Genomic DNA, 25,399 nt, shown 5'->3' on the forward strand with positions numbered 1-25,399 from the left:
TACGTTGAAAGTGTGGAGGCAATTTCCAAAAAAAAATAAGCTATTTATGACCAATGGTTCCTTGGGACACACATTACAGGTACATATTCATATAGTTTGGAAAAAAATATTAGTAATAATAAGTTGAGAAAGTAGGGATATATTTAATGAATTGATAAAAAAAAAGGCAACAATCAATTTTACATTTTGTTGTTCTAGTTCCTCAGGGTAGAGAATTGTTTAATTTTGTTACAATGCTGCTTTATACTTAATCTTGTTTATGTATTTCAGGACGACCAGACAAGCCTACTAGAGTTGAGATAACCGAGAGGACGGCAGAGTCTCTGACTGTGACATGGACACCTGGCTATGATGGCGGTGAGACTCAGTCATTCCGGGTCAGCTACATCAAGACATCAGACTCCACAGAGGTCTTCACTGAAGAGACAGGTGGGAAGACAACATCCACAGCGATTGGTCTGGATGACTACACAGAGTATGAGATCAGGGTGTATGCCAAGAATTCCATCGGTGAAAGCATTGGATATGGCAACACAATGGGATATACACTGCGTAAGTATTGTCTAATATCATTTTTTTTTTTTTTTTTTTGCATGTTGAATTGTGTAAGTGTTTGTCATTTTTTATGTGGCTTGTTTACTCTTTTCTGTTTTTGTTGTATTTTTGGTTTCAATTTGTTGAAAAGAAATATTTGAAATACCGGTAGAAGCAATACTTTTAACATTGTAACCCCCCCCCCCCCCCCAAGAACTTACAAGTGTCATTTCTGTATAAATTTTGTACAACTACACTGTACAAGTGCAAATTTTTAATTCCCGGTACTTCTTACACATAGTGTACATGTACATGTGCAACAGGTGGTTTTTACCCTTGGTACAACTGTGTTTTCATGGTTTTGGAGAGTGTTTACAAACTTTGAAACATGGCATTTATAAGGAAATTAGAGGTACAGTGTACCCTGAAAAATGTATCGTGAAACTAGTGTGTGGTCCCAGCATTGACCACAAGCATATTTACATGTACATGTATTTGTTTTCAGATTTTTAGGCTGATGAATAGTATTTGCACAATTCATGCAGACTGATAATTTACTACAGTACATTTATAGGCCTATTTATGTATTTAAACATGAATAATGTTTAACATACCAGATTACACATGTATTGATCCCTTGCACATTTATAAATTCTTCAAATAAATATACTTGAAGAAATTTGAATTTGTGATAATTTATTGTATTCGTGTACACATACATGTACACACATTTGTACAATGTATGCGGTATATAAATTGCAATCACAAAAAAAATCACTAAGTTCTACATCATTCGGCAGAAATTCATGTGCAATGTACGAAACATGTAGGCCTATAACATCAATTGTGAAGTCTCCGTGCACCATTGAACAATAGCATTGTATGTACCGTACATGTACAAGCAATATAAAAGTTGAAATATGAATATTTTCTGCATTAGATATTTTAATATACAGGGTTAGTGATTGGGAAAGATGTACGTACATGTACCGTACATGTATTTGGTTTTATTTTCTCACAAAACAGTGGGGGACGGGGGACCCCACCCAAACCCGGCCGGGGAAAACCATATCGTTTGGTCTCCCCCTCACTTTTTCTTCCCCGAATAAAAATTGTAGCCTACTATTATGATTCTATTGCTCAGAATAGCTGATTCAATGACTTCAAACTCGAAAATGATGTTTAAAAGATAATCTTTTGCCTGAAACAATTGGTTTTACTAATAGTGGTCAGAAATTGCCTCAGATCACACCACAGAAATTGCTTTTCTATAACTGCACGCCCTACCCGATCTATGATCGGGTAAATCAGCTTGTACCGGTATTTCATATACATGAAGTACAGTGAATTGAACTTGAAGAGGAAGTATACGTTGCGGACTGTTACTGGTCTTTACCTAATGTCCTTCCGTTCTAAAGAGTGTCACTAATGTTTCTTTCATTTTCAAGTTCTTCGGTTTTTATACGGTGTAGTCACTTTTAAATTGACCCATTGGTCCCTCAATCCCTGAAACGCTTGAGCACTAAATGAAGAAAATATGGATTTTTGATATTCTTATGTTAAATTTGTGTCGTTTGGAGATACCGTACTGTAACATGAGCATGTTCAGCCTAGTGGAACCACTGGGTGAACAATGTACGTGTACATGTACCGGTACATACATGTACATAGACATACATGTACATATACATGTACATGTACATGTATACGTATAGTGTACATGTACATGTACAATGTACTACCAGTACGTGTAAAAAATCAAAATGTCCAACTTTTGATTGTAAATAACCCTGTTGTTTACAAATGGAATTAAACCAAAATTTGAGATGATGTAAACAAGGCATAAATTTGACAAATTTTATGGAGTGAGTTTCATCAATTTTGTGCAAGAGGTTTCAACGCCATACAAAAAAAATATTCATATTCAGAATCTGCCACTTTCGACTTGGCGTCCTCCAATGTTTTTACAGCGCTGGAGACTGTGGCGGAAGGTGCGTCCTGCGGTCAAAAGCTTCTGAAGGAATATACAGGACGACCCCGATATCATTGCACACCTCCTTGATTTTCTGGCACAACACACGATCGAGGAGGTGTGCAATGACATCAGGGGTGATCCTGCATTCCTTCAGAAGGTTTCGGCCGCAGCACGCGCCTTCCGCCACAGTCTCCAGCGCTGCATCGACTTTCTGAAAGTGAATATTTTTTTCATATGGCGTTTAAATCTCACCCTTTTGCACAAAGCTGATGAAATTTGCTGCATAAATTTGTCATTCCTTATTTAGTGAATGTGAAATTTTTGTTTTATTCGTTTGGTAAACAACAGCGTTATTCAGGATCAAAAGTAACATTGTTTTTTTGTTGTTGACCCGTTGCACATACATGTTTGTTTACATGTATACTATGTACCAGTATTTCAGTAATTAGTGAAACCATTACTAAATTGATACTTGTAGGGAAGGTGATATATTACACAACTTCCCATTGCAGGTTAAATATTATCTGTACCCACTTGAGCAGAGTAACATGAAGTATAGTTGAGGGGTAATACATGTACATGTAAGTTACATGTAGCACAAAATACTACATTGTGCGAGCGACAGGGTATTTTATTGTGGCTGAGTTTTGAACCAGAAAGTTTTTCATGAAAAAAAAGTTTTTCATCGGACTGCAACAAAATGTTCATGAAGAATACTGAGAATGAACTGCCCAGATTGCCCATAGGACATGTAGGATGTGGTCTCTACTTCCTGACTTCAGTTTATTTGAGGTAGTCTTTCCTGTTGCTGTGTCAGTTACCATGGTTACCAAGGTCAAAGTTACTCTGTCAGAGAGGAGAATGATTATGGATAGTTACATGTAGATGGGTAGTTGGAAAATCAAAAACGTGTCTAATCAGACTGCAGAATAAATTGGGCAATAAATTTAAGGTAATTACCCATTTTTACAATCAGCAGAGTGTATTACATACTTGAAATGTACATGTACATGTAAGTTGTACCGGTAAATGCATACAAAACACACAAGCTATTCAAATGTACTTACCATGCTATTTTCAAGTTTCAACTTGAAAATGGTTGTTGTTTTAAAATGACTTTTTGTAGCAATACAACAGTTATTTACTGTTGATTGAGCCAATGCTTCCCCCCCCCCCCCCCAAAATAAAATTGTCCAGGTTTACGGGAATATTTACACATTTTGAATTTTTGGATCCTGACATGTACCGGTACATACGGGGTAGAATGGTTCTCTACCCTCTAGACTCTAGGGCTCCGTGCACATGTACAGTACGTAACCCCTCACTGCATGGCATTAAAGGGAGAGCGGAGGGAAACCATTGGGAGAGACAATTGATCTGACACATACACATGTAGTCAACGCTTTGAGCACATTTAGAATAAAAAACCAATTGTGCGTACTTCCACTATATGCGCGCGAATGAGTATGCACACATGTGGTGTGTCTCGTTATCGGGGCTTTCAAAAGTGGTAAAAAAGCACCCTCCCCTGTTGCGCACGGAGCCCATTAGGATTGATGATGAAGGGACTGTGATGTCGGCAGTGCAAATGTGCGTGTGCACAACTTAGGCAACCAAAAATGAAGGGCTTTTGTTTCAGAGGGTTAAAGATATAAAGGAAAGGGGAAAAACTTCTTTTTTTTCAATACCTTGTAAAAAATGTTGTTGACGGGAGAAATGTGTCAAGAGAAAAATATATATTTGTTGAAGAGCACAGACAAATAGCCTACGAACATCATTAAGCAAAGTTAGCGGAACACTTAATGCTTTTTTTTTATCTTCAAATCCTTAACTATTTTTGGCAGATTTCTTCACCATCTGGAAAATTCACTACTTCTAAACATGCAAGATACTGTACATGATCCAACAAGGAAATACTTGACAAAATAAACACTGGCAAAACCCTGACTTGTTCTCAAAAGTTTTGAAACCTGCTGTGTAATGCAGTTTTCTGTAAATCATGGTCTAGCAATAACGCGGAAATAACTTTGTAAAAAAATAAGTAGTAAACACCTTTTGTTGTCTGGTAGAGCTGAGTAATGGCATAAAAATCCCCTTTTATATTTGCCTTGCCATGCTCATTGTCTGATAACCCATATGAACTTTGGTTTCTTGTCAAGTGCAGACTATTTTTTGGGACATTTCTTTCCTGGATCATGACCTCCCATCCAGCAAAAAAATTTTTCGTTTCTCCAAAAAAACTTTGATTTTAAAATGGGCCTTTCAGGTAAATTTGTGTACTAAACATGCTGGCCTATTCTGTCTTTGGACAATTTTATGCGACAATTCAATATTTGTAATAGTGCGAAAATTTCAAATGGCCATTTTCCCCTTCAGTTTTGATATTTTTAATGGAAGAAAAGCAAGGCTGTTGTAAAGCAAGGTAATGTTGCATTCCTTAAAAACTACTTGTACAAGTACATGTACGGTGTACATGTGTTAATTGTAAAACACTGAATGTACTAATGGTAAATGTACATGGGCATGTAGATTGTCATGTACGCCACAAAGAAGTGCCTTCAATCAGCCTTCATAATTCATATGGGTATGCCAAAATGTCTCCCTCTATGGTTCATGCATCAACTCAAAGGATGACCCAGCAAATTGTGATTTCACATGTCCAAAAAGGCATCATGGCAATACCCCTGCTTGCCACAAGAGGAAACAGGAAACGATAAACATTTTCAGCCAGGCCTATAAAAAGAAACCCATACAATGCCACAGGCTGTCAAGGCTGGCTTTTGTTGATCATTTTACTATTGTGCAACTTCACCGTGGGAACCATTATGTGAACATGTACCGGTACCGCGGTAGTTCCTCATTTGTTGAACTTGTACTTTGATTAAGGCCATTGAAATCAAACATCTGGTGTGTTTGGATTTCTAACATTTAAAAAATCAAACTGTTGTATTATTTTTCATTTGTGTGTGTGTGTTTTTCCCCCTTTTAAAAAAAAAAATTGCAGTCTAATTTTAAAGATCCATCGTTTCAATTTCTAGTTCGAAATTGAACGTAAGATATAATTAACAAACAACATTACCTGCTCAGGTACCGTAACAAGGTGTAATTATGTCATGGCCGTATTGTCAAGTTTTAACTCCAGGGTCCAAAGTACGAGCACAATACTTACCTTCGGTCTACTGAAATTCAAAAGGAAAGGTACAAAAACTTGGTATTTTGTGGGAAATTCCCTGGCATTTGAAATCTAAGAAGCAGAGTGAACAAACAATTGCAAGCTGTCAAACATTGTTCACTTCATGTGATTAATGAACCAGGAAAGAAAAGGTATTCATCAGTTGAGATGTGTGCTGCTGACTGGGGATGATGATGGGAAAAAACCTGAATTTTTTCCAGCGTCCCAAATTTTAGTTTGGGTGAGGCAGGGGTCAGAGTCCACGATACTGTAGGCATATGGTGGCGCTGTTTATTAAGGATGGTGCAAGTGTATCCATGCACTACAGAAGCTTGATTTGCCTTCCATGGTACCGCGTTACCGTGATAATTTATCACAGAAATCTGGAATTCAACGATAAATCCTTCCTCGATACCGCATTACCGTGATAATTTATCACAGAAATCCGGAATTCAAAGATAAATCCTTCCTCGATATCGCGTTACCGTGATAATTTATCACAGAAATCCAGAATTCAAAGATAAATCCTTCCTCGATACCTTGATACCGCGTTACCGTGATAATTTATCACAGAAATCCAGAATTCAAAGATAAATCCTTCCGCGATACCGCGTTACCATGATAATTTATCACAGAAATCCGGAATTCAAAGATAAATCATTCCTCGATACCGCGTTACCGCGATAACTTATCACCGAAATCCGGAATTCAAAGATACCTTTTTCTCGATACCGCGTTACCGTGATAATTTATCACAGAAATCCAGAATTGAAGATACGTATTCCTCGATACCGCGTTACCGTGATAATTATCACAGAAATCCTGAATTCAGAGATAAATCCTTCCGCAATACTGCGTTACCGCGATAACTTATCACAGAAATCCGGAATTCAGAAATAATTCCTTCCTCGATACCGCGTTACCGCAATAATTTATCACAGAAATCCGTAATTCAAAGACAATTCCTTCCTTGATATCACGTTACCGCGATAATCATCACAGAATTCAATGATAATTCCTTCCTCGTTACCGATTTGCCTTAAATTATCACGGTAACGCGGTATCGAGGAATAGGTACATGTATCTCTGAATTCCGGATTTCGGCGATAAATTATCACGGTAACACGGTATCGAGGTAAAGGTATCTCTGAATTCCAGATTTTTGTGATAAATTATCACGGTAACGCGGTATCACAGAAGGAATTATTTTTAAATTCCGGATTTCTGTGATAAATTATCTCAGTAACGGGGTATCGAGGAAGGATTTATCTTTGAATTCAGGATTTCTGTGATAAATTATCACGGTAACGCGGTATCGCGGAAGGCAATTCAAGCTTCCGTAATGCACAGTACAGTTGACATAAATGTACATGTACATGTACCGGTTGATGCTGAGGTCATTAAATACATCATGGAGGTAGAATGTACATGTACATGTATGTATACAATGAAAATGCTTCTCTATCTATATCTCTTTACTCCTACCGTATATGAGACAATTTCATGATTTTTTTTGTTTTTAACTTACATGTAGGAGGATGGGGGGTTGATTCGGTCCATGGCAAATACCCTCTGCTACCCCTCGGCAAAAGTACTGTAAGGGATGAGGGATTAAATGTAATGTGCTACTACTAGCCCCCCCCCCCCCCTCCTCCAGATCATCACAGGCCCATGGTGAAAATAAAAATGAGATAGTACAGAATATAAAGTCATGTAAGGGATTTATTTTTATGTACATTTCTTCTTTATTTGGGAGCCAGCTGCAGTAGGACAAATAAAGTCTGGGAAAGAGAAAATAATTGTGGGTATACAAATGGATATTATATTCTGGACAAAACCTACCGGTACGTGTACATTGTATGGAATAAATCTGATCTGTCAAAATTGAACCAAGGTGTGGTAGTGCTGTAACAATAAATTCTGGAGGATTTTAAAAGGTCCACTTTTTTTTCCTCCAATTTGCCAACACCCAGATTTTGAGGTGTTTTGAGTGGTCTAACTATAGGAGAGTTAAACACATACAAATTATCATTAAAACCGGTAGCACAAACAAGAATAGTTAACATGATAGAGAACCATATGATTGCAAAACTGGTTTCCAAACGACAGCACCCCGGCCTGTCCCACATCTTACTCTGCACCTAGTTCCACCATTTTACAGTCAAACTGATTTTTTCTGTCATTCAAATGGCTTCTTATTCTGCCCTAATAGTTGTTAATCAATATTACATGTACTCTCTTCGTATTACTTGCAGCTGCAGCACCAAGCCCAGACTCAGGTATGTTCAATTTGAGTATCCACATGGATTTTTTCAATTATCTTTTCGCTTACAGAAACATCTCAAAAAGTTGTGACAAGAATGTAGGTCATGGGTAATAAAATTATCTTCAAGCAAAATTGAATCCTCAATTGTGATCCGTAGCAAACAAACTGTGCTACGTTATCCCATACATTGTACCACAGTTCATACCGCACTCCGCTTATAATTATCACGTTTTTCTAAGATGCACATTCCCACTGCACACACAATAGAAGAACCGCTGAAAAGATTGTTTAGAGCGTGCATGTTCCATCTTTACTGTGCGTCAAGTTTGCTTGAAGAAAATTTGATATCCAACTTGCGCTCGTGGAACACAGAAAAAAATGTGAGGCGTTTGTTTACCACATACCATTGGGCTTCTGCCTCGTGGTACAAATGTATGTGGGACGCAGACACACTACATTATATTCTGCGTTCCACTCGTGCTCATGGGATAACCAGGGCATGTTTACGTAAAGTGTCTTTTGTTAAAGGGAATAAACATCATTTGCTTTTGCTGTAATTTTCAGAAATGGATGGAACTGGGGGGTTGGAAATATATAGCAAATATAGTTACACTGACTTTTTTGAGGTTTTGGGTTCGAAAATGTTATAAAAACCAAGAAAAACGATCATTTTTCCTGTAGTCTGGTTCCCTGACTGACTCCATATAAGAAGAAACAGAGCAGTTTACATACATTGGGGAATTGTAAGGTCAGGGAACCAGTCTAGCTGGCTCGTACCCGTTCATAGGTTTGTAATCGATAGTCGGAAAAGGGGTATCGTGCACCCTCGGAAATCAATTTCTAATCAATGTGCCTAGGTCAGAAAAAAATGCGTAGAAAACGATTTGCTATGTTAAAAAATTCAAAAAATGTCCCACGTATTGTTTTTATGCAAATTAGTGCTACCATTACCGAAAAAATCTATTTTTAATTATATCTCAGCCAATATTGCAGATAACTGAACGAACTAGGTGTCTAAACCCATGTTTTCAAGGTCAGAGATCACAATAAAACTATTTTGGAAGTCACCACATGTGTCTGTGGCATAGGAATATGCAAATTAGTGCCGCTAATACCGGAACATCATGTTTTTGTCATATCTCGGCCAATATACCACATAACTACAACAGGTGTCTAAACCCATGTTTTGATGGTCAAGTATCATTAGAAGACCATTCACGAAGTAACTATGTGTGTCTTTGGCATGAAAATATGTAAATTATAAAGTGTTGGTTTATCAAATATTTGATTTTTAGCCAATATCTCGGCCAATATTGCATTTAACTACACAAGTAAGGTGTCTAAACCCACGGTTTGAGGGTCAGGTATCATTAGAAGACCATTCACGAAGTAACTATGTATGTCTTTGGCATGAAAATCTGTAATTTCTAATTTGCTGGTTTATCAAAAAAATGATTTTCAGCCAATATTATATTCCAATTCAGCCAATAGTACAGTTTATTTTAAATATGATGGCTTAAAATAAACTTTGATCATTATTGCTTATCAAAAACCCTTCTGTCAACATTAGCTGCAATATTGGCTGAGATATTGGCTAAAAATCAAATTTCCGATAAATCGACACTTTAGAATTTACATATTTACCTGCCAAGGACACACATAGTTACTTCGTGAATGGTCTTCTAATGATACCTGACCCTCAACCTTACTGGTGTAGTTATGTGCAATATTGGCCGAGATATGCCAAAAACATGATGTTCTGGTAATTGCGGCACTAATTTGCATATTCCTATGCCACAGACACATGTGGTCACTTCCAGAATAGTTTTATTGTGATCTCTGACCTTGAAAACATGGGTTTAGACACCTAGTTCGTTCAGTTATCTGCAAAATTGGCTGAGATATAATTAAAAATAGATTTTTCGGTAATGGCGGCACTAATTTGCATAAAAACAATACGTGGGACATTTTTTGAAGTTTTTAACATAGCAAATCCTTTTCTACGCATTTTTTCTGACCTAGAAACGTTGATTAGAAATTGATTTCCGAGGGTGCACGATACCCCCCTTTTCCGACTAAACTATTACACTGTCATTCACTAACAGTCCAGCAAGGTATTTCAAAATGATTTGGTAGTTTTATTTTTTTATGTTTGCAAATGTTGTATTTCCCCTTTAATATTGCTGCTTGTGTTTATGGGCCACTTTGAAGGATCTTTTCATACATGTCATAAAGGCAACATGCGGGTTCTGTTTCTGTGAAAATTATTCATGATTTTTTTTTTAACATCCATTCCTCAGGGATCACTGTAGAGTTTAACAAGGATGAAGATACAGTTAAAGTCGAAGGGTTGAAGGAGGGGAATGGATGCATCCAGCTGGAAGTCCGATACCAAGGCAACGACACTTGGCAGGAGTGTGGGGATTGCATTGAGTCTGATCAGACAGTGACCCTTTCTGAATGGTGTGCGTCATCACAGAAGCGAAGAAGACGAGCTGTAGGGGACATTGAAGCTGTCCGCTCCAGACATTGCATTGGTGGTTTGTGTAGTCAACCAGCAGAAGCCGATGAAGGTAACTATTACAATCTGTCTTTGGAAGCGCTTGTGCCAGTTTCAGGAGCTAATTAACACCGGGGGGGGGGGGGGGGGGGGGGAAACAGTGTGATTAGTAAACCTTAACCAAAATAACGCATGGACAACACATTTAATGAATGCCCTGTTGAGCAGATTTTACTGAACCTACCGGTACATGTGTCTACATGTGCTAAGAATTTTTTGTAAAGCAGATCCTTTTAATTTAGCCCAGCTTACTGATGGAAACTTTCCATACCAGTTACATGTACATGTATGTAAGAATCTGTGAGTGAGCCTTCTGAACGTTAACACGTACCGGTACACATGTTCATGTAGTTAAATAATGCATACTATTAAGTCCAAGTTGCAGTCAACAATGTTGCAGTTACTCGTTGACACCACTTGTATTTTTAGGAATTTGATGTATTTTTCCCATTAATAGCAACACCACCTGATCCAACTTCCTCTGGACCTGATGTTGGCCTCATCGTTGGAGCGACAGTAGGAGGCGTTGTACTCGTCGCTATCATCGTTGTTCTGGTTGTCTACTTGGTCAGGACCTCACCCAAGAAAAGAAGTGGCAAGGAAGGTTAGTAAAGCTGCATGGACATTTTGTAAAAGGAGATGAATCGCTGTTTTTGTCGCTTTTTACATACATGTAAAAAGCGACAAAAACAAGATGAATCAAATCCAGTCTTGGCAATATTGGCAGCGCTACCCAGGAACTTCCGAGCATACATGTACCTCACGCGCGCTGCATTCAAGCTAATGCATGCACGTGAGGTGTGCACGGAATTTCCTGGGTCGCGCTGCCAATATTGCCGAAACTGGATTTGATTCATCTTGTTGATAGAGACCTCCACCACCGTGGCAACTTTACCCTGTTTTCATGGGGCTGACAGAAAAAAGGGGCCTAAAAGGTTAGGGTCAAAGGCCTCGAGGCATTCTGAAATGTAGCTAGAAATGCAGATCAGGTTTCAAATAACCCATTGGTTGGGTCTGAGCAAATATGACCAAATTTGAAAATGTAGAATTTTCTGTCAAGGCGGAAGGGGGGGGGGGGACACACATATTTTGGAAAAATATTTTTAAGTGGACTGTTGCATGTGCTAATGAAAAACTCATTTGACAGTATTTCTTTTAAACGGGTACTTGCACTTTTCTCTTTTACTATTTCGAATAGATTCCTTCAGCCGTGCCAATGATATTCAAGATGTTGAACTGCAAGAGCAAAGGTCGGTTAATTATAATCAATTTCACTACGTGGGGAAAGTTTTGGACATTGTGTTAATTATGTGTTAATTATTTACATGAGCACTGTATACTCTGTGCTAGCTGAGAGCTTGTGAGTAGTTAATGTTCACAAGTTTTGGTTTGCATGTATGTCATGTATGTGTACATTAGAACCCACAGACTGCTGTTATTTGTCAAGTTTGAAATTTGATTGGGGTGTTGTGGCTACCAAATATACATGATGGTGGCATTGGTGGCTAAAGCAATTGCCTCTCACCAATGTGGCCCAGGTTCAATTCCCAGCTAGGACCATTATGTGTGTACAGTTCTTCTCATAAAAAAATTGTCTACTAGAGAGATGTCACACACCTCATCCCCCACCTCCTTGAGCCAATTATTCTTGCCTTCAATAAATAGATATTCTCTTGAAAGACAAGCATCAATGATCATACCATTGTAACTTATACAATGAATTGAAGGCCTTTGAAAATTCAGCTTTTTTTGTTTTGCTCGGAATTCAGGAAGTTACTAACATTAAAGTGGGTCTGTGACTTGGAAAACCCCCAAAAGATGACGTACATGTACTTGCACAAGTAACACTGGCAATGCCTGAACTTGCTTTTCCTTGTTTGTGAGCGTAATTTCCTTGGCCAAATCCAAATCTGCCAAATTCCTGCCCAATCGCTCATTTGTGGTTTCCTAAGTGAAACTGAAAGTTATTTAATGTGTTTTATGTCGTCTGTTGATTGTTGCTTTGTTTACACAATTGGCATTGAAATGAACCAGGAAAGGTTTTTTTTTTTTATTTGGTTATGTCCTGTTTATTCACATCACTAACCAAATTGTACTTTGTTTAAAAATAATGAAATTGACACCTTCTTAAAACATTAGTGTAAGGAATTTATAATTTGTCAATATAATGCAAATCAGTGCCATTTTTGTCCTAAAAAATATGTACGTCTTTTTTTCCACTTTCCAGTGACATGCCTCTGTCTCAGAGAAAATTTGTTTTACCTCGGAACTTAATAACGTCAAGGAATGACATACATTTGTACATAGACAATTCTAATATCTCATTAACTGAAATCATAATTACCTGCCAGTTTATGTACATGTATGTTTATAATGTTTTCTCCGTAATTGTAGTAGAAAACATTCTGTTTTGGTCCTGTTCATAATTAAATCCAAACAAAAATTAGAAGTTCAAGATACTTATAAATACGGAGTATAATTGCAGTACAACTGTCGGTGATATGTAAAGACAAAATATGTAATACATTTTTTCTCCATTACTAATTGTCACTTCAGAATGTAAATATGTCTTTTCTTTTGATTGGTTAGTTTAACAAGTTAACATTCTTACCCAACCTTAAATTGCAAACTTGATAATTCATATGTCAAAACATACACAAGAAATAAGCTGGAAAAAAAAGTGTGATGAGGAAATGCAAAGGGGCGCCCAGGCGGGTCACATGAGACTCACTAGTTTGATAAAGTGAGCTTATGAAATAAATCAACAGATTTTGACTTGCTATAGACTAATCTGGCAAACAAAATGAAAAGTCATTTTTTGAGGTGAAACGGCATTCCTGCTCATGCCGCACCCATGCTTGAAGAGAAAGCACATGCATTTTGGTAACTCTATTGGTCGTGGGAGCCCGGAGTGCGTTCCTATTACCTGAGCGTGACTCACGCCAGCCTGGTGCCACCTTATAAACAATGTTAACAAAATGGCTGCCCCTGAATGAGATACACATGGAGTCCCTCTTACATGTGTACCTTTTATTCCTCAGGTTACTTGATTTACATTCTTATTTTTCCCCATCTTTTCAGCCATGATGCACAGCCAGAGGAGAACAATGGCATAACAAATGAAGCCCTGCAGAACAACGGTGAGTCCTCTACCAAAAAAATCCCCTGAAAAACCACTTCTTTCTGAACTTCAATATTCAAAACTTCTGGATTAATGCAAATAAGTGTTGTTTGTCTTTCTGTACTTAGATGTCTTTCCTTGTTGAGCTGTTAACGTTTTGTTGGCTTGAGTTTTATGTTGATCTTTCTTCTTCAATCATTACTTCAATTTTGTTTTAGATTGGACATGTTGATTAATGACAAGGAAGAACTGTGCCATGACAGGATCAAGTGTTTCTTTGGAAACGTTTTGCCAATACCCAAGGCCTTAATTGGAATTGTGATCACCTTGGTTTGTGGTTTTGAAAACCACTAGAAGATTGTTGTAAAGAGGTATCAGTTTCTGTTTATGCAGCTTGGTTTCCTGGTGAACACAGTTGTATTGCAGTTTGTCAACATTCATGTGGTTTTTACAAAAATAAACGCAACTTCCTGTTTCGGCAGAAGAAAAAAAATGTTTGTGAAATGCCATTTCCTTCAAATTTCCAAGTTTCAGGATAAGAATTTTCTTCCTGAAATTGCACATGAATAGTTGTCAGTTGATTTTAGTCATCAGATGATTGAATGATTAGTAATCAATACCAAAACTGAAATGTATGCTCATGTAGATGCCTCTTTACAACATGTACATCAGGTTTCATTTTGCGCAAACTCAGTTGAGGCTTTCAGGTTTTCCCCCGACTTCTTCAATGTTTCATTGTCTGCTGATAGTTGCAGTCACCCTCATTTTGCTCAAGATTGTTAGTTTTGTGTACCCATATGTTTCCCCATAAATATTTGTATTTCAGCAACTTATGCCCAAGTAAACAAAGACAAGAAAGCCACAGGACCTTTGGTCTTCAGACCCAAGAAGAATGCTGACGTAACAGGTCTGGTCCTCAGCTACATTGCATCCTCTGTTCTTACATGTAGAGTCTTGTAGTCAAGTGTGGGTCTGTGTCTCAGGTAGAAACAGCAAGAAGTAGAAGCTGGAAAAACTGATGAGAAAGGGTTGTAGTCTGAGGCTGGCCTTAGGTCGACCTGTGATTTGCTTTCCCCGCGAGGGAACTCATTGGTCAAGCCGTTCGTCAATAGTGTCCATGATCAGTGATGGTATCTCACTGCTAAAAACAAAAACACTCGCTGCGCGGTGCACTGTAGGAAGCCCATACAGCGACCTTCTGAAACTACAATATGCAAAGCAGATTACAATATGCAAATCAGATGGCAAAGAACAAACATTCCTTCTACAGTGCATAGCTGGTGCATGGCTAGTGCTTATGTTTTTTAATGGACAACATTGAGAAACGCCTCGACCAAGGATGGTTCCGTCATGGTGCAGGCAAATCGTAGGTCGACATGAGGCCAGCTTTATCCTTCAAAAGTCCATCATCTGTCCGGTCACAAGTAAATCACAAGTAAATCACAAGCTGAGTCACAAGTTATGGCTGGTTTGTACTCTAAGCATAAGCAAAGAAGTACAGCGAATTTGACGCCACAAAACATTTGCTTCAAAAAGGTTCAATTTTTGAGGGGTTCATTTTTAAAACAATTTCAGTGCTAAAACTTGTCACAAAATTCACGTCACAAAATACACATTCGCTTTGACACCGAGTATGAACCGGCCTTGACGGCCTTCAGTTCATTTGAAAATGCCTAACATGTGACTGATTGACTTGTGATGAACTTGTCTAGGACAAGGATATGAAATACTGTACTCTCAAGTTGAGATTGATTTCAACCCTTGCTCATACGCAAAATAGACTTGGTTTTAAATGAAGTTGATTTCAAGGCCTTTCACTGTTTTAGCCTTAGACACAGATCTAGACTTGACTGCCTCTCTGTTATTTTACTCTCTAACCACCTTTGAATCACGTGCAGTGGGGATGTACTTCATCCGTACAGTGTGTCTTTAATTTGGTAACCAACTCTTCCAACATCAGGCATGTAAGAGCATGAAATGATGTAGGACTCAGCTGCAAATGTACTCTATCTAATGATTATGTTTTGCTTTTTTTGTTTACAGATTTCTCAGATGCATGATCTTTCACCAACTTTTTTCATTGTTAGAACTCATCCCCCTAACCTGTCTTTTGCTATGTAATAGCCATAGTTTTGGCCAACTATGGACAGTCACCAATAAAACTACATGTATATTCAGTTCATTCATGCATATGTATATTAACCATGTTAACATGTAGTATGTTTCACTTTTTTCTGCAGATCAGATGCCTGATCTTTCTTAATATTTTTCAATGTTATTTTTATAACTCATTTAAACCGTAACTTCTGTACACAGCAGTATATCCATCAAAATTTCTTTTGCAATGTCTATCCAAACAGTGGGATTGTAAACTAGAGCTTGTCACGGATAATAATGTTTGTGCCTTGTTGCAGCTCATTAAAAAATGGCAGACATTGTTTACAAGTGAAAGAAAGGTCTATAAACAGAGGTTATGTAGATCTAACATTTTGACTAAATGAAGACCTTATGTACATGTACATGGATATCACCACGGTACATGTACATTTTGACTGTATTCCTGTTTTATAGTTTAGCCTAGTTTTTGTTCATTTCCGTCCTATAGATGATGAGGAAACATTTATCACAGAGAAGGAAACTGGCATCTCTTTTACTGGATATAGGTCCTTGCGTGAGGAAGGTCTGCAAGATTTAAATGCTTTCAGCCAAAGAGTTTTGTTTCTTTTCTGTTTACAAACATGACAAATGCGTAGATGTGAGAAAAAATAATAATAAAAAGAGAGAAGTGATCTTTTTTTCAACATTTCTTTTAGCACTCATGAGATATGTTTTGTTTAACCATATGGTCCAGACGTGGTCAAGACAACTTTTTTTGTAATTTTGTTTTTACATCAGGCATGTCAGGGGGATGTAAATTTAACTTGAGTTTTTGCCTGCACTGACGTAAATTTAACACCGTATACTCAATGTTTTCCGAGGGCTTGTCAGAATAATGTCACTAGATTGCTTGGATGGGACTCGAACCCATGCAGGGTTCTCCCCAGGATTTTTTCAAACCTGTGGGGGAAGTTTTTTTGTGATTCACCAACCTGCGAAGCCATGGCGTGGGGTTCGGGGCCCGCTTAAGGGCCCCGAAAAATTTTGAACTTTAGAGGCTCTCTGGTGCATTTTAGAGCAAATCTGGGGAGTCTTTGAGGAAGATTTTCCCTTAAAATTTAAAGGAGAGCATGTGATATTTTTTGTAATTAAAGAAAAAAATATATCAAAATTTTTAACTTAAACAAAAAAATCAACATTTCAAAACCTGTGTTAAAACTTCCTGATCTAGAAAGTATGAATTATATTAACAAGCAAGTTTCAAATTAAGAAATTAAGGTGAAGAAAAATATCACTTTTGCTTCCGATTACATGCCTTTCAAAATAGCGTCGGTAAGTCGGAAAAATTATTTCGCCAATTTTTTGGGCTGCTGATTGAATCATGGAGGAATAAAAACATTTCATTGAATGGAGCATATTGAACAAGGAATCATGTAGTTTTGTGTCTGGATTATTTTCCTTTGCACCACGAAAATTATCAAGACTGACCATCAAAAGTGATTAAAACTTGCCTCACCTAATTAAAAATATATTTGAGGTAGTTGATTCCACAATATGTTTAACGTACATCATGGCCCCTGGCGCCGTCAACATTCAGTCTGGCCGGCTGTACATCGCGCTGTGCTCACCGACACAGCGCAGCATCAGTGTGCATTACTGAACTGTGTACGGCCCATCCCATGTGGCTGAAAATTTTGCACCACTGCTTCTAAGAAGCATGCTACGCGTACGATGTTTCGCCATACGTTCGAGCTTTGCAATCTCGTCATTTTAATGGAAAATACATACACAGAAAATAGAGATCACGTTCTGTGAATTAATTTGCAGAAATTCTCTTTCTCCATCGATGTTTGTTTGGTGTTTTACGATTCAACTTCGGCCGAAATCATCATGTATGCACGTACAAGGCAGTAGTCACTGGTTCCGGTCCTTCATCATAGCATTGATACTGTTAGCACGCGAAGGGAACCAGTGTACCATGCTGAATGCGCTAATATATAGCTGGGTGCTGGCGGTCGTCGCGAAAGACCCGTCATCGTGTGCATTTTGATCACACATGCAGCATCAGAAATACGGGATTTTTGTCAAGATTTTGAATGTCAAGATGAAATAATGGCGTATGAAACGATAATGTTGTGCATTTTAATGGCTTGTGTAATAAATTATATTGTGCGTATCGGGGGCTGAAAAATGTGATCGGCATTTTTATCGGCGTATCGGGCCACAATTCCAGCGTATCGGGCCGATACGCACGTTTGTACGTGGGGAGAACCCTGCCATGACCTCCTGCTTACTAGTGCGGGGGTCTCACCATGACAACCAAGTTCACTGAGGCAGGTGTAGTGTGAAAGTTAGACTCCATGAAATACTGACCGACTGTAAATGCGCATGCCAAAGTGACCGTAACATGTACTGGTAATTACAAAAGTGACAGGTCACATGATGAGAGGGTTAGAATCTGTATAAAATTAAAAGACTTCTTAAAGAGTCCAAATTTGCTTTGATTCTGGCTCATAATTCCATCGTACAAATGATAATGATTGTGGTATTCGTAATACGTGTAAGTCAGATTTGAACTAGCCAGCCAACCCTAGCAAGACACCTGCACTTTTAAGTAGGTGGTTGTGGGTTCAAGTCCAACCTGAACAAGCTGGTGAATTTTTTTTCTCAAGCCCTCAGACAACATCGAGTATACAGTGTAAATAAACATGTTGGTCGCAAAAGCAAATAATATTGAATTGATATGTGAGCTAGTATTAAGAACAAAGTATATTACGAGAGAGTGACCATAAGGCCAACAAAAAAAGTCTCTGGTTTCTGGTATGGAGCTTGCCCAAAAAGTGGTGCGGCAACGCGGCTTTTTTTACTGATTTTTTTTGCTTCAAATGTCGGCTGATGACTGCAAATGGTGCCCGACTAAACTTAGTGCAAATATATGGGAGTCCAGAGAGGCCACATAAAGCTTATTCTCGACCATAACCCCACCTAAAAACACGTTAAAATTGTGCAGCAGCAGGATTCCAGTCAAACCAGTGAGTTTGGCGGTTTTGAGACATCATCTTTCATTGAAAAAAAAACTTTTTCATTTTACCGACGCGCATGGCTACGGCGACGCGCGCGCATACCAGAAACCGGAGACTTTTTTTTTTTGGCCTAATGCAGCTGTAGAATTTTTGTTAAAATGTAGAAATTGCTTTTGGTTATACTCATGCAGAAAGCGACGACGGTTACATGCACATGGAAAACAAAAGAAAAGTTGCATACCCCGTACCCCCCAAGAGGGAAACATCTCTCCCTCAAAAAACAGGTCAGGGAAAAACAGTCAATCGCTGCTCCTATATCCAGTCACACACATCCTGCCAGACTTATCATAGTAATTTCATGGAAAGTGGACCTTTGTGCCAACACATCATTGTCCTCATTTCTGTTCCTAGTGAAATATGAACTATATTAGGGGGGAAAAAAGATATCCTGGGAGGTAAAGTTTGGATGGTTTGCACTGATACCATGAAAACTCTTAATTTTTTTGTGGGCAAAAATACAGCTTTGCACTATGTACATGTACCACCCACCCCCCTCCACCTCACCCATGTAGGCCCTACACAATGAAAACAATATTAAAGTGTACCGTATGTGTACCTATACTGCATCAGCTTTTACAGATCAAAGAGTATTTTCTATTTCAGATAGAAAAATAGGTTTCTGCCACATACCTTTATTACCTCCCCCCCCCCCCCAAAATTAAAATTTCATTTGAAAAAAATATCTTGTTTTCATCGCTGAAAATACCTACTTAGTAACCTTATAATTTAGAGTGCTTTGATCAATACCATTCTGATACACTGTCCTCATATGCCTCCCCTGCTACGCTGTGCCCCACCCACCCACCACCACACGTCAGCCAAACTACCCAATTCATAATTCCATTTATATATTGACACATTCATCAGTACAGATTGGTAATTTTTGACACATTAGTCGTGCTAGTGATCAAGAATCTAGGTATTTTTTTTTCAGCCATATTTTTTTAAATTTATTTTTGGGGGGCTGCAACTCGTTGATTTTTTTGTTTCATTTATTTTCTGTAATGGAACCGTTCTCTTAAAAGCACCCATGGCACCTCAGCTCCAAGGCTTGAGGAACCTGTAGCTCTGAAGATAATGAAAAAATGCTCAATTTATGGGGGAGAAAACCCTAGACAAATATACGGGGGGAAACCCAGGGAAAAGACAGGGACAAAAATATTCCATATCTGTATCAGAACAAACAACAAACATGCACATTATCATGATGACGCAAATCCGGGGTTGTGCATAACAACCAGTGAGCTCTGCATAACCTAGATAGAATAACCTAGGTTAAAAAAAACATGCACAAAAAAAGTCAAACTTGTTTTTATGTAATAATTCTGTACTTTGGAAGACGCGAGATAAAACAAGTTTACGACCACCCATGATACTATTTTATTTTTGAACATACCAGTAATACAGTTTGGAATCTGAAGTGGTGAACATTGTACATTTTGTACATTAACCTATTTTCAACCCCGCCCAGTGATTAAAGCTTCAAAGTACAAACCAATTAAGGCAAAGTCCGGGAAACACCTGTACCTGATACTGTGTTAGAAGGACTGCTCAGTATTGACAAGTGGATGATAAATCCACTCAGGCTTTTGTTGACTGTAAGGGATCTGCTCATCATTTAGCAAATATCAAAACCTGAACTACATGTACAGGTACATGTGTCATCAGCTTTATCACTGCTTTGCAGCAAAAAGGCAGTCTCTATATATGGCGCCCTCATCGGCAGGAAAGGGAGAGTTGGGGAGACAATGTTCTGGGAGAGATATTTTGACGCTTTGCTGAGACGTCCTATGATCACGCATAGACACTGTTGCTTTGTGCACATCAGAAAAAAAGTAGTAATGCGTATTTCACTCTAGACATGTACATTTGTATACGCTTGAACCAGTACGAAAAACCATTGTTGTCCGTCCATGGAGCTCATTTAAAGAACAATTGGCAGTTTATACATTTTATTTATTTATTTTTTTCTTTAATAATGTTGTGTTATTCCACCCAAGTTTCCTCGCACACCCCCCCCCCCCCCCACCTCTTGGCAAAATAAAAGGAATAACGGAATTAAATATAATTAAAAACAAAACAAAAAAAGGAAAATCCAACATGACCAAAATCAACTTCATATTTTAGTCCTGAAGTAAAACACACAAAAAATTTGTAGTGGGGGAATTAGCTTGATGTCATCAAGTGTTACATGTGCTCGAACTATTTTAATCACGATTGTGTGGTTTCAGTCCCTAAAAATGGCTTTAGATTCTGTGCATTGAAGCCTGACATAGGTTGCATGTAATTCTTATCTTATAGTAATTACATGTATGATTATTATTACACAGTTGAAGATGAGATAATGAAATCTGCTGCACCCAAAACGGCTGGAGATGAGCCTACTAACAAAGGTCTGCTGCATTAACACTAATAACTTCTTATCTCTTTCTTTGTTTTGTTTACTTTGTATTTTAATCAACTTTTATTCTTTGCTAAATGTGACCCATCAGTGTACCCTCACAGTGTTTACATTTGTACGTGTAAATCAAGTACTGCACTTTGACTAATGAGATCATGACTTTTGGTCATGTGACCATACAGCTCGGTCAAACTAAGTCACTGGCACTGTGAGAAATGAACCAGAGGTGGGCGGAGCTTATGCAAATGCTGTATTGAGGATCTTTAATTTATTACAAAGACATGTTCTGTTTGAGTTACATGCACATATGTAAGAAGCCAATGACAATCTCAGTCTTCAAATGTATGATGAAGCAGCATTAAACTAACAAGCCCACACTTTTGATAGCCTGGTCTTCATAGCTTCTCTTAGAATTAACTAGTTTTTACATGCCTTTTACACAGTCCAAGATGAGATGGTCAAATCATCTCCATCCAAAACGACTGGAGATGAGGCTACTAACAAAGGTCTGCTGCAATTAACATTTAACAATTTACTAATCTCTGCTTTTAAATTTACGGTAGTTTTTAAGAGTTGATTTCGTTTTTGGGCAAGATATGACCCAAAAATGTATCCTTATCAGCTTTTACATGTAAATCAAATAGTGTAATTCGACCAATTAGATCATGACTGTTAGTTCATGTGACCATGCATGATAGCCCATCAGACTAAGTCAATGGCACTGACAGTTTCTTCTTGAGTTAAAACATGGAAGTGTCCCACAACAATCTATATCTTTAATGTATCTTGATGAAACAGCATGAAAACCCAACAAGCCTAAACTTTCAATAGCCTAGTCTTCACAACAGATCTTAGAATTAACCATGGTATTGCTTTTACACAGTCAAAGAGAAACCAGAAAGCATTTCTGAGAAACCTTCCCCATCTGCAGAGACTGCGAGTGAGATTACTAACACACTTGCTAAGAGAGTTCTGATTTTGCAAACTTATGATCTCATTACAAGATTGATCATGTTTTTACTTCACTTCATTGAGCTACAAAACTGACAAAGAATATTTTGTTACTTACATGTAGAGTGACATACATGTAGTCTGATAGTGTGTTTCAAAATCCAGGAGCTGTGGGGGAGGAGGGGGGATTTCTGAACACATGGAGGAGGAGCTTGCTCTTCCAATTTTGCTTTCAATTTAAAGCTTAACAACAAAAAAACTAACCGAAAGCTTGTATGGGCAGACATTTGACATTGTGTAATTGAAAATCAATCCAGAAAAGTCGGGGATTTTGAACAGTTTCTTCTTTTACTTTCAGTTCAAAGCTAAACATAAAAAAAAATAGCACACATTGACATTGTGTCATGTGTGTGATCGGAATAGGGTTTTTTTGGTTTTGTTCAGTTTTTTGTTTATCTTCATGATCTTTGCATTGAGACATTAAATAACAAGTTTCACTTTTATTTCCCGTATTTATTACTCTTGATCGTAGTGTCACTTAACACTTTCATTTCTGTCCGGGCAATATGAATAATGTACAAATAGTACTTTGCAAGTTCAATTTATAAGCTATTGGCCAGTACAAACAACTACATGTTATACATGTACGTGTGAGTTACTGCTGTACAGTCATGTATGTAATATATTATGTAACATGTTTTAATGCAATAAAATTCCAAAGTTGGAATTCTATTATAGCATTAACTTACTGGTTTGTCTCCCATTTAAAATGAATTTTATGTAAGGCACTGTAATGGTGATAGCTTTTTGGTAGAATTCATATTGTTTGATTTAAAAAGATAAATCATAGCATTTGTAAATAATTTGTAGTTTTTCGGGGGGTATTTTTTCATTTTGTAAATAACAGTCGCTTTGCTTTTATTGAAGGAGATTCCAAGCCACCAGTCACTCGACCGAAGCCCAAAGCCGTCAAGAAATACCAAGCACCGAGCAAGACTGAAGGTCTGATTTACATCATCACAACCGCATTGAGTCATCATAGGCTGTTCCTAAACACTGTCACAGACTATCACAGATCATCACTGATCATCATGGAATATCACACCCTATCAAAGATTATCACAGACAATCACAGACCATCACTGATCATCATGGAATATCACACCCTATCAAAGATTATCACAGACTATCACAGATCATCACTGATCATCATGGAATATCACACCCTATCAAAGATTATCACAGACTGTCACAGACCATCACTGATCATCATGGAATATCACACCCTATCAAAGATCATCACAGATTATAACACCTCACCCACAGATTCTGTGTCTTGATTGGCCGAGAGTCACATGATACTTTCTATTTTTGCTATCTTTCTGTGCACGGCCAAGAGTGCTATACCCGTAGCAACCAAAGTACTATACCATTAGCAACCAAAGTACTATATCCACGGCGCGGTATTTGTGTGCAAATGTATTCCTGGTGTGCGCGTTGCGCGAAAGGCATAACGCGTATTGTTCCAAAGAGAGCGCGCCGCAGAGTTGGGTTCAAACATTTCGTGAAGGGGTAGTTTGGAAGAGAGAAATACATTTTCCACCAATTTTGTATTGATATTGACGTTTATTTCAACTGTGTTCAGGTTTAAATAATTTAAAATATTAAAATCAAGCAGAATCTGTGGGTGAAGTGTTATAAAACAAATATTGAATGCTTTATCTCGTGGTGAAGTAAAACTAGCCTCCCTCGGTGATCCATGGACCATTCTATTTTTCCTCGGCTTCGCCTCGGGAAAATAAAATGCCCATGGATCACCTCGAGAGGCTAGTTTTACTACACCACTCGAAGCATTCAATATTTGTATACTATCACACACTATCACAGACCACCATAGAATATCTTCACAGCATATCGCCGGCCATTACATGAATATAATATCAACAAACATGTACCAGTACCATCGCAGACTATCAAGGACCATCACATAGTGTATTACACACTGATCCTGAAAGTATCCCAGTGTCGCACTGCTGTTGTAGAGGATCAGTCTATACAGTTCTGCATGATCTGAATACAAATTAAAAAAAAAACCAGCCAAGCAGAGGACCATAGTGCTAAACCATTGAATGACAATGAGGACCTTTTTCATCCTCACCCCAAAAAGCGAGTTCTGAAGCCTTTGGCTTAAATTTTAATTTGAAAATTTTTCTATTTTTCTATTTACCATTATACATACAACTGTATGTAAGTCAGCAACTTGAATAGCAGCAATTTAATTTAAGATTTTTGTTTTATGAAAAGCAGCATTCCTCTGAATCAGCAGCCTACATCTACATGTATCACTGTCTTGTGTACAGGGCTCCTGTCATGATATCTGAGAAAAAAAAAACTTAAGAATTTTGTTTTTTCTATGACCTGGAAGGTGTCAATCATTTGTTGTACATATACATTTTAGAGAATTTTGGGAGACATTTTCAAATGCTTGCTTCGGAACAGTATTTAAGAAAAAGTCTTACTGGTGTATTTGAAGAAGAGAAAAAAATTGTTAAAATGTTTTTAAAAATCTAAAAATAAAATACACAAAATTGATTTGCCAGAAGTCCTTGCAAAAGTTTCTTTTGGTTTTTCTTTCTCATGAGAATGGCATGAGCCCTGAGATCACCAATTTCTCATTTTCACTTTTTCTTCCTGAACTGAACATGATTGTCTTCACAGATGCATCATGTGATTAAAGCAGCTGCTATAGTTTCAGCATGTTTACATTATCAATCTCAAAGGCTTTTAAAATAAAAAATAGTGGGAAAGGACCCAGGAAGGATAACAGAATAGCTGTCTTTTGCTCCCCCCCCCAAAAAAAAAACACTTACCAAAGTTGCTTCTGTACATGTATGAAATTATATAAAAGTGTATCAGTGTAAATTATAGAAATATAAACAATAGAAATATATAAGCAGCTACATGTACAGGAAGTGCAGCCAGCTTCATGTATATCTACATCGTAATATCCCCCTCTTTTATCCTTCCTGGATCTGCCCCTCATATTTTACCACTACTCAGCCTTTCTTCATTATGATTTATGAAATCCTTCATTTTTCAGGCCATGTATTCATCTTAATTATGGACTCCAGCCCAGCTGAATTGCACTGCAAAACCACTTGAACACCTCATGAACATCTTATTGTTTTATTTGACAGCTGTTTGATGAGCATCTGTTCTCTCTACAGTCTTTCTTATCA

The 25,399-nt window shown here is 37.8% G+C and overlaps 1 protein-coding gene across 1 annotated transcript in view; it reads left to right on the top strand.

Annotated features, from left to right (window-relative positions):
* LOC119735327 (Down syndrome cell adhesion molecule-like protein 1 homolog) overlaps nt 1-25,399 on the top strand; it is a 67,899-nt gene that overhangs the window by 13,508 nt on the left and 28,992 nt on the right. The window contains exons 9-18 of the mRNA XM_038209025.1: nt 271-552; nt 7,937-7,960; nt 10,248-10,520; nt 10,965-11,111; nt 11,706-11,757; nt 13,589-13,647; nt 18,940-19,032; nt 21,139-21,201; nt 21,653-21,715; nt 23,088-23,162. Coding sequence (XP_038064953.1) covers nt 271-552; nt 7,937-7,960; nt 10,248-10,520; nt 10,965-11,111; nt 11,706-11,757; nt 13,589-13,647; nt 18,940-19,032; nt 21,139-21,201; nt 21,653-21,715; nt 23,088-23,162 — 1,131 coding nt within the window. The remainder of the gene's footprint in view (nt 1-270; nt 553-7,936; nt 7,961-10,247; nt 10,521-10,964; nt 11,112-11,705; nt 11,758-13,588; nt 13,648-18,939; nt 19,033-21,138; nt 21,202-21,652; nt 21,716-23,087; nt 23,163-25,399) is intronic.

This window comes from Patiria miniata, unplaced genomic scaffold (assembly GCF_015706575.1).
Source record: "Patiria miniata isolate m_02_andy unplaced genomic scaffold, ASM1570657v1 HiC_scaffold_29, whole genome shotgun sequence".
NCBI classification, from domain to species: Eukaryota; Metazoa; Echinodermata; class Asteroidea; order Valvatida; family Asterinidae; genus Patiria; species Patiria miniata.